This window comes from Trichomycterus rosablanca, chromosome 11 (genome assembly GCF_030014385.1).
Source record: "Trichomycterus rosablanca isolate fTriRos1 chromosome 11, fTriRos1.hap1, whole genome shotgun sequence".
Lineage (NCBI taxonomy): Eukaryota > Metazoa > Chordata > Actinopteri > Siluriformes > Trichomycteridae > Trichomycterus > Trichomycterus rosablanca.
Genome location: NC_085998.1, coordinates 32,441,251 through 32,452,321, shown reverse-complemented (window position 1 = coordinate 32,452,321; position 11,071 = coordinate 32,441,251). Strand labels below are relative to the sequence as shown.

Below are 11,071 nucleotides of genomic sequence, written 5' to 3'. Positions count from 1 at the left end.
TGAAGGTCTGCCTTCAGCTCTAAGATCAGATTAATTCCTCAGCTGCTATTACATTTCTTTTTGTTTCTCTTTTACAGACCTCACTATTTAATCTCATTTCTGCATGTTTGTATGACTAATGTCTTTTTCTGCTAGGTGGTTTGGGATCTCTTCAAAAGCTTCACAGACTATCAGTTGATCATAACCAGTTAATCAGCACAAAAGGGCTCAAAGACGTTTTCACACTTTTAGATTTGGATTGTTCCTATAACCACCTCAGTCTTGTAGAAGGTCTGGAGAACTGTGCTCTCCTTCATACTCTGAACCTGAGAGGAAATAATCTGACTGAGGTAAACAACTAAGCATCATAATCACACTGCAATTATAAACAATGATGTTCCTCTTGATGTTCACATTTCTATGGCAATAATGCTCCCATACACACTGAACATTTATTTAAAAAGGTTTGATAAACATCAGAATAAACATCCTGCCATTGGCCATTCATGCCTTTGATGAGAATTTTTATAGGGGTAGTGGTACCTAGTGGTGGTAGTGGACTAGTGATCAGAAGGTTGCTTGTTCAAACCCCATCACTGCCAAATTGCCACTGTTGAGCCCTTAAGCCTCAATTACTTGGTACTTTATTCAGTCACAATGGTAAATCACGTTGGATAAATGCGGATATTGAAGCTGTTCTAAGGGCAAAGGGTGGCCCTAATTCTGTGTTCATTTCTGTATGTTCTAATCTTTTTCTTTTTTTTCTTTTTTTTCAATATTTTCTTTTATGCATTTTCTCCCTTTTTAGCGCATCCAATTGCCCCATTGCATCATGCTTCCTCTCCACCAATGCCGATTTCTGCTCTGATCGAGGAGAACGAAGCTAACCCACACCCCCTCCAACACGTGGGCAGCATGCCGTATGCATCTTATCACCTGCACTTTCATGTGGCCGCTCAGCCTCAGCCGGCAAGGCAGAGCTGAGATTCGATACGATGTATTCGAGATCCCAGCTCTGGTTCCAGCAAGTGTTTTTACTGCTGCGCCACCTGAGCGGCCCTGTATGTTCTAATCTTGCCTGATCACTGATGACAGTGTGTCCCCTAATGGAGACCCCACCCCTGGCAGGTAAAAAGAAGCAGTTGACAGCTGCGTGCGTGTTGGAGGGGGCGCATGACAGCCATGGCCCTTCTTAGTCGTGGGTGGTGGCAGTGACGAGTGAGAGATAAGCTCCAGTTTGGACACAACTAAACTGGGTGAAAAAGTGGAAAAGGAATAAATAGAACATTTAAAAAAAAAGGCTGATGATTCATAAAAAGATAAAATCAGTACAAACTTATTCTAGACTAATATTTTGTGACTTCTCATTATTCACACTTACCCAAAAGCATGACATTTTTGTTTCATTACTTTCTTGCATCTGTAAATTAAAATTAAAATGAACAACCATAAAAAAGCTTTTGTTTCGGCTTGTAAATTAGTTATGTAAATTAATTAGTTAAATTATAGTTGACAAGTTATCCAGAATAAAATAGATGTTATATACAGCACATCATGTCCTTTTAAGCTCAAGTATTGTGCCTAAAGTCAGTGCCATAATGATGACAGGCATTGTTTACATCATCCTCACATAAAAAAGGCTAAAAAAAATCTATTCACTTTCTATTATCGTCTGCCGTTTAATTCAATTTCTCCTGGCAAACAGGCTCGGTGCTGAAAATGTGGTTTTGAAGTTCCACATTTAGGGTGAGGTTTGTGTTTCCCTGCTCATGGGACATTTAATGGCTGACATGGGCAGGATGGTATTTTGGCAGCTTGACTATGTGCTTACTTTGGTTTTGTTGATCTTTCTGTCTCTGGCCTAGTTGCCTGTGCTGAATAACCATGTCCTGCTGAGGGAACTCTATGTGGATGACAACAGCATCTCCTCCCTGAAGGGCCTGGACTCCTGCTGGCTGCCTCTCCAGCACTCGCTCTCAGTGGCGCAGAACAGGTCAGCATTCTCTATTTGTGCAATCCATACTGTGTTCTTGTGGTGCAGGACAAGGGTTTGGGTACGGTGGCTTGTAATCTGTGTTACATTATTATATCATTTCATTATAATCAATTATTATTTTGAATTGACTTTGTACTTTGTGTTTAAATAAAAAAATATCATGCACTGTTTTTTAGTATCACTCATCTTCCACCGCTGGCGGACTTGCTTTCACTGAGGACACTAGATATTAGTTACAACTGTCTGTCAGGTAAAAAAAGCACTGTGTAAATTGGTCACATATAAATGATATTTTCATCTGGGTCAGCAATTTAAAAAGATTGTTTTGGTTACTTTGTTTATTGTCTTATTCAAATTGATACAGTTTAATTGTTATAATATGCAATAATCCATTTAATGCATTATTATTTTGAAATATACATTATACGGCCACAAGTATTTGGACACAACTCTAAAATGATTAAGTTTGGGTCTTTCAGTCACACCCATTGCTAACCAGGGTATCAAATAAATTATACAAAAATTATTACATGTTTTCAACAGAACTGTCATTCTTTTTGAATACAGAGAAATCTGTTATAACAGCTGTTTGTGATTATAATACATAACCTGCAATGGATTTGTATACATAAGATTATCTGGTGGGCACTTGGGTGGCGCTAGCCAGGGTTCTTATCCACAGTGGTGCTATTGGCTGGTCAGGCATCAGCCACATGATTGGCTGTGTCTGAGGGGGAATAGTGTACAGAGCACCCAGTGATTCCCGGGGAAATCTGACCCACCGTGACCCTGACCAGGATAAAGAAGTGGTAAAACATGAAAATGAAATGAAATGAAAAGATGATCTGTTACTGTCTGTATTGTGATGAACATCTGTTTATTTTCTTTCAGAGCTGAGAAACATTTGTATGAGTCTTTCAGGATGCACTCTTCTCCAGGACCTTAACCTCACTGACAATCCTCTACAGCTGGAACACAACTGGAGGTAACGTAAATGCCCATTAAAACAGTCCAGGGCTGATTTAAATGTTCATACTGTTTATTTTTTATTTTTACATTTAAAGGCAGGAACTTGCCCAGATGGGAACAGGAACAAGCTGTGGTTCTAGTTATTTTTGAACAGTTTGAGAGACGGTTGCAACAGTTTTACTTATTGCAGCAACTGAGTCATCATTACTTTGGGCTAGGATGCTTTTATGCTTAGCATGAAAAAGGGTCTTTTGTATTGTTACTGTTTACCAATAATTTACATTTTTTAAATTTAGCAGACACTTTTATACAAAGTGACTTACAATTGAAACTAAACACACACTGAACGCTAGCCATTGAGGGTTAAGGGCCTTGCTCAAACTTTCAGATTACTTGGCCAATACATTAATCGCTGAGCTACCACTGCCTAACAGAAAGTATATTTATTTCTAGTATTTAAAGTCAGCTACAGGATACAATTTATCACATTACTACATCTGTATAAACACATGTCTAGCATGCTGGATACACACTTTTGACTATGATAAAATAGCACCAACCAGCCAGCATTCAGTTATTTGAGGGTTGTGGTGCATTGTGTGTTGCTTGCCCCACTCTTAAGTGTTATAAGGTCTTGCTGGCTTGAACCTGAACATGCACCAGTGGCTCATGGGAAAAATAGTGCTGTTTTTTGGTATAAAACAGCTAGCAACAACCGGTTGCTGTTAGCTCTGTAATGCCAAAGAGCTGTAGTTAAAGCGGTGATGCTCCACCTCCTGTTGTTATGGAACAGTTTTTCTTGGACTGCTCAGATCAGCTGTGTGTGCATTCCAGGAAAAGATACCAGTGTTTCATGCTTGTGCTAGAGTGTGAGCCTAATGTGAGTAGAGACACTGCCCGAGATGGATCAGGCGCTGAATGTAGAATAAACATTCCACTTTAACACTGAGTTTCCGGGCCAAATCACTGGAGTAAGTAAGCATCAGATTTTGGATTACACAGTGACATTTGTCTGCACGTACACTTAAGTGCTTGTAATTCTTAAAATATTTAGCTAGCAGAAGAATATTTTCCTAACAAATACCTTTCAATCATATGACATCAGACATTTGTGTTTTAAATCAATTTAAATGCAATGATTGGGTTCATTAACTTACACAAATGTGTGGAAATTGGGACAAGATGAACGGGAACAACATATATGAAGTTAATGACAATAGAACATTTTGTAAAGCGGCAGATTAATTTGATGTTTTCTCAAAAACATAAAAAAGGCATTAATAATAAAATCATTAAGCTTATATGGAAGATATATAATAAGATCTCATGAACTGGAAAATCTGTAATCACCATACCATCAAAATGGTAATTTAGTGAGACTCCACAAACGTACTGCCTTTAAGATTATATTTTTATGTGAGTTTCCTATGGGTACTCCGGTTCACCTCCACCTCCTAAAAATGTAGATTTGCTGTGTATTCTGTTTAGAAAATCTCTGTGTGCACTATGGTGGCAGAGTTGGACAAGTGGGAGTTCATTTCCAAGATCTTTTAAGATAGCCCTAGTAAAAGGTGATTTTCTGTACTTTTCTTACTGCAGAAAAATGTGCTAAAACCCCACAGCTATGGATGCATTTGATAATAGGCAAAAAACTCTGGACTAATCCTATTACTTCAGCTGACACTGCACATCTGCTGTCTCACAGTACTGCTAATAATGTGAGGCGTTTAGTGTTTAGAACAGCCTCATGACAATATAAAATGGTTGTTGTGTCTCTACATATGCTGTATTTAGGACAAGAATAGGGAGTTTTTTATTCTTTTATCAAGGGAAGTATTAAGATGAACTTTTTCTAAGCCTCCGAGCCAACAATGGCGTTAGACCCCATGTTTTCCTTACTATTAGCTCTTTTATCCTCATCCAATAATAACAGCAGCTAAATTAAAGCACCAAAGCATATCACAAAGAATTACGCCGAGTGAGAACAGAAAAGGGAGAGGGACTTAAGTGTCATAAATTTCACTACTCTGTGAGCCTGTGTTATCTGGGAAGTTTTCATTAAGTGATGTATGGATGGTCGGATTCACAGTAGTGTTGGAAGACAAGGGCCTTGCAGAGGGCCTGCTGGATTCTGTTGTGGTAGCTCAGCGATTAAGGTACTGGACTAGTAATCACAAGGTTGCCAGTCATGTCTGTATGTAGATGTCTGACTGGGCTATTCACTGTAGATTTAAACCCTGGATACCGGCGGTAGTGGGCTAGTGTGATTTACCGATGAGCCACCAGAGCTTTTAGCTGTTTATCTACTTCACTAAACATGAGTAATTTAATATGGTTACTATGGTTATTGCTATGACTATTACATTTTAGCTGACGACTGTAATATTAGTAAACATGATTAATGTTTTAATTCAATTACAGTCCGGCCTCCTAGCTCATGGCAATATAAAGCCTTTTCGAATGAACAGCGACACCTGTATTTTGGCTGCTTTTAAATTAACACCTGGTTGTTCTTTGATTACTCTGAATCATTGAGCATTCAGACAAATATGTATCAGAATATTGTAGCAACAAGGTTTTCTTCCTGACACAAGCAAAAAAGACTACTGTTCCAGGTTCTTAGTACTTACTTAGAATTGTTTGTTCAATCAATCTTGGGTCCAACAGTCACTTAGAAATTGCTTTAAAGGACATTTCTGACTTTTCTGTGGTAATGCCATTGGCAATCCAATGGATTTGGTCACACTAGCCTTATATATATATAGAGAGAGAGACATAAAAGTGAAGAAAGAAAATCATAAACACCCACAAGGGTTGCCACTGGTCAGTTGGTGCCTGCAGGGAGGGGTGACCGGACCATGTGGGTGTGTAAGTACACTGATTTGCGGATAGAGGCGCCTGAGCAGAGTGCATGGGTGGAAAAGGGTTCCGTTAAGTGCTGTGTGCAAGTCGGAGGAGGCGTGAGCAGCTATATACCCTCCCTCAAAAAACTGTGGATCCCCAGCAGCGGAAGACAAATTAACTATGCTAAATTGGGAGAAAATGCATAAAATATAATTAAAAAAAAACTCAAAAGCAACAAGAAATTAGGAGCTTCTGCCACAAAGTCAAATAACATCATAGAACTTTCTGCACCAGCAAATAAATAATCTAAATTATGTGTTGGCCCTTGCAGAATTTGTAATTTTATTTATTTATTTATTTTAGAAAAAGCCATATAAATATTAGGAACTGAACTTCATGGAAGGTGTTCCAAACATCAAGTCCCAGAAAAAATGAACAGCTAGAAAAATAGTTGGAATTTTAAAACTGCTATGACATTAAGTTAAAGTCAAAAGTTCACATATACTTGTAAAGCACATGTATGTCACGGTAGTCTTGGGATTTCAGATTCAAACACACACACACACACACACACACACACACACACACACACACATACACACACATAATGTTATCCCAGACAGAACCATTTGAGTTTGACATTGCAAAATTTTTTAAAGAATAAATGCGACTTCACTCACTTTTTGAGTGGCAGCCACATTTTTGTACTCAGGCCAAGAGTGCCTTTTTCATTTCTAATTTAAACGGAGTGTCATCACGCTGTTTCTCCCTGTGAGAAGCAGACTTTAACTGAAGCTCTTTACTCTGCATGCAGACGGCCTGTGGACTCTCCTGGGTCCCAAATGTCAAACTCATTAAATGTTTCATTTCCATTTCTTAAATGACTTCATCTGCCCAATGTAAATATTTTGTAGAGGAGTGGAGAGTGAGAGAGAGGATGAAGGAATACATTTGCATGGTTACATTTTATTTTGCTAATTTAGTCACCATCCAGGCTTCTTCTATTTGTGTGACGGATTGCAGTTACACACAGAACAGTTTGCAACAGTCCATGTGGCTTTTACAATATCATTTGTGTCATTGGTTTGGATCATGTGATTAAACTTTCTCATACTAAACACTCTCTGTTTTTTGTCCAGGTCTTCTGTACTGGCAGCAAATCTCAACTTAATGAAGTTGAATGGAGAGCAAACAGGAGTGTCTGGATTGCTCTCTGAGGGATCGACACAGATCTGGAGCTTTCAGGCTCTCTGTCAGAGACATCAGGATCAGCTTGACTCAGTCCTACAGAGACACAGCTTGGAGATCAGGTACTAGCACTAGGGTTTAGTACCAGTGGCAATTTCCTCATTAGGGCTTATTTGGTTTATAGTGGGTTGTAAAATGTTGTCTGTCTAGATAAATGTATGTGTCTTGTTTCTGGTTGGAAAAGGAAAATGGAACTTCAGAAAATAAGAAAAGGACCATGTGAACAGAATAAGATCTTGACTTTCTGTGTAATATGGCTGAATCCCATATTAAACTAATGCTTACAGCTAAAAAATTGAAAACAAATTCATACTTGAATGTTAGTTGTATGGTCATATATAAAGTTATAATACACGTCATAGCCAAAAGTACGTAGCCCCCAATTTTAATTAATAGGTTCAGCAAGGCATTTTCCTGATCCTGCATGACAGTGCTCTTGTGCACAAAGCGAGGTTCATGAGTTTGGAGTTGAGGAACTTTAATAGCCTTCACAGAATGGGCTTGATTTCCCACAGACACACTCCATAATCTTGTGATAATTCTTTCCAAAGGAGTGCATGCTGCTACAGACACAAAGGGAGCATATATTTTTATTTTATTTTATTAATTTATTTTAACCTCATGTTTTACACAATTTTGTTACATTCATGACAAGATTCACCAAGATTCAAGTCTTTAATGTCAAACACAGTCATGGACAATTTTGGATCTCCAATTCACCTCACTTGCATGTCTTTGTACTGTGGGAGGACACCAGAGAACTCGGCGGAAACCCACACAGACACGGGGAGAACATGCAAACTCCACACAGAAAGGACCGAGATCGCTTCGCCTGGGAGTCAAAGACCTTCTTGCTGTGAGGCGATAGTAAGCATATTAATGCCTCCCGTTTTTGAATGGGATTTCCAACAAGCTTATGGTGTCCAAATACTTTTGAACATAAAATGTATGTTCATAAAATAAAAAGGAAGTAATATTTTGATTAAGGTTTCTCATTATGAAGATTCAGCATATTATAGTCTGCATATAGCGCAGAGTCTGGGTGCAAATTTCTCACGTTACAATTATTCATTTTTAAGAATTTTAAGTCCAGTTGACTGGATTGTTAGTGTCATCTTAAAAAAGTGTTGCCACTTAATACATACGCTTCTTTACTGTAATGCAGAATATAATGAAAACTGCGAGTATGTTCATTATTTAAAGGAGCTATGTAAGCACACATGCAGCACTGACACAGTATACAAATGTGACTTTCACTTTTTAACACAATGCCTACTCAGGGTTCCTGGGTTAGACCACCTACAGACTGTCCAGTGGTCACTACCCAGCCTGTTTGTATGAGTGACAGGAGTCTCGCTTATTCTGTGTAGTGATGAGACAGTGCTTGGCCCCCTGCCTCTCTTGTGCACCATGGATCAGTCATGATTGTCTGTTATAGCTGGGGGGACAGACGACAGCCCCCAAAATCATCCCGCCCTGCACTGTGCACCCTGCACAAAGCCTCTTTTGGATCCCCACATGGACCACCGCAGCCATTTAACATCTGACCTGACCTGGTGTCAATCCCCAGCTCCAGGGAAGGTGAAGAGTCCAGCGTCTGGCTGGGTGACAGGGCTATTCTGGGTTGCTTAGCGGGCACAGGCTGACTAGCTGAACTCCAGAGGAAGTGCTGTCCTACAGATCACTACTGTGTCCTTTGTAGTTTTGAATCGCACACAGATGGCTTGATTCTTGCCATAGCTTTCTGGAAGGTCTTTTATGTATCAGCTAATAAAGGGTCTGTGTAAAGACTGTGCCGTATTTGTTAGCCTTGGCATATTTTCTGTTACTCGCAGAAGTGTTTTGATTGTTGCAAGTTTATACCATATGTCAAATCATTCGGACAGTAATTTGTTTAATGATTAAATCAAATTAGCCACTTTGTTATTTATTTAAGAACCCGCTGCATTTCCAACAGCAGCTACGGTTCCACTAATTCTATTTTTCTTGACATTTTACTATGTAAGACATTCTGTGTGTGTCTGATTCTCTTGTACCCTGTCTGAGGACTGGAATAGCAGGGGTTTTGTGTGGCTAGAGTGGATAAAGAAGAAGGGCGATGGTACTAAGGAGCTCACAGGGCAAGATTAGGAGGGGGGAAGCAGCCGTTGCTAATAGAATAATTAGCATGGGATTGTGATGCCTTTGTACACATTTAATCCCTATCATGAAAAGCCTCATTATATGACAGTGTGTCTTTCAACAACGGGACTAGTGCCATCCACCAAAATCATACTTGGCTTTGGTGCTGTTCTGTGGTTTATATTAACAACAGGGTCTCTGTTACAGCTGAAGCCTAAAGTATACTTACACTTGTAAGGCAGATATATGTCATGACTGTCTTTCAAAATGTCAAACAGTAGCAAGTCAATCACAAGACGAAGATGTGGCTACTTGAGCAGGCTAAGTTTAAAAGGATTAGTCAATTTATGTGCATAGAAAGAAATGTGTACCACAAGTATGCACTTATATGTGGCTTATAAGCTCATTTTATAAGTCAGTCCATGATGGACTGCCTTGTATGCCTACGGTTAAGGGGGTATGGGGTATTCACTATGTCTTGGGGGGTCTATGGGGAAGGGGTGGCCTAATGGCCCAGCCACTGGGAGAGCCACTTCTCAATGCGCTCTTAGTGCAGGTCCGAAGTCCAGACAAAAATAAGGCAGGTTGGTGGCACCCAGGTGGCGCAGCAGGATAATCCGTTGAGCTACCGGTTGGCTGCGCACTCTCTAGCAGGCACAATTGGACAAAACTGGCCTCCAGTCTCCTGTGTGGGAAAGACCGGACTAAGGGGTGGGTTTATCAATGCTGTGTGAGAACCTTGGTACAGAAAGTGGAGGAGTGCAGAGATCGGGGCATGGCTCTCTGTACCCGAAGCTGACCTCACACGCAAATCCAGCGATAATAAGTGATTGGTGGACTGGGCACACATCGGAGGGAGTGTGTCAGGTGAATATACATCCTACTTGGATGCCATTGGGACCAAGTGGATTGGCTAATCTAAATTGAAGAAAAGGGAGGAAATATTGATAGGAAAAAAAAATACAAAAAAAGGCAGGTTGCATCAGGAAGGGTAACCGGGTATGCAGACCAGAATGATCTCCTGTGGTGAACACCCCCCCCCCCCCCCCCCAAAAAAAAATGTTTGTTATTAATGAGTAATACACCTGTTTCAGGATTGAGTTGTGTATTAGGCCCAATTCTGGTGTCAGATCAGATTTGACACACTGACAATCAATTGATGCCATAATGTCAATCACATCACATAGGGCACACATTTTCCTAAAGTCTTTATCTACACAGCTTGTGGCATTATGCATAAAGTGTCAACAGATGTTTTTTTTTTAATTCACCGTACTAATGTACTGTAGTATCAGATTTAAAGTATAAAAAACTGTTGTCATAAGAGTAGTTCATTAGAATTCTTAATTTCATGCTCCTACAGAATAACCTGTTTTTGTGTAATACAGCTCGACTCCCTCCTCCCTGAAGGCTCAGCTCCTGCTCGGTAACCACATCGCTGAGCTGTTCCATTTGGCTGAAGAGCAACGTTATGCTCATGAGTATGGTGACAGCTGTGTCTCTGGAACAACCACAACAGAACTTACTGCCCCCAGCTGCCTGCATGATTCATCTGAGAGTGAATCACCACAAGAGCAGAGTTCTCAGGCCAAGACTCGGCAGCCAGAGGAAAACAAGACTCAGAGTTGGCAGGAATCACGTCTGCCTGGTTTTGGCCAGAAATGCCAGCCTGAGTGTGCAGGTGACCCGTGTATTGGTTGTGCCAGTAATTTAATAAATCCAGCCCAGAACATCAGAGGCATTCAAGCAAATGAAGACAAGGACGAGAAAATGATTATCCAGGCTCCCAGGATGCATCTCAAAACGTATGAGTGATAAGTTTTATGTAATATTGAGAGTTGCAGGAAAAAGCACGTTTGATGATGTAGATACAAATCTAAACTGGGATTCCATGTTCCCTTATCCATCATTCAT

General features: G+C 40.0%; 1 protein-coding gene across 6 annotated transcripts in view; it reads left to right on the top strand.

Annotated features, from left to right (window-relative positions):
- The window catches only part of lrriq1 (leucine-rich repeats and IQ motif containing 1), a 38,104-nt gene that overhangs the window by 8,748 nt on the left and 18,285 nt on the right, over positions 1-11,071 (top strand). For all 6 annotated transcript variants that reach the window (XM_063004186.1, XM_063004187.1, XM_063004188.1 and 3 more), the window contains 6 exons: positions 136-329; positions 1,845-1,972; positions 2,152-2,225; positions 2,867-2,960; positions 6,928-7,098; positions 10,546-10,962. In XM_063004186.1, the coding sequence (XP_062860256.1) occupies positions 136-329; positions 1,845-1,972; positions 2,152-2,225; positions 2,867-2,960; positions 6,928-7,098; positions 10,546-10,962 (1,078 nt within the window). The remainder of the gene's footprint in view (positions 1-135; positions 330-1,844; positions 1,973-2,151; positions 2,226-2,866; positions 2,961-6,927; positions 7,099-10,545; positions 10,963-11,071) is intronic.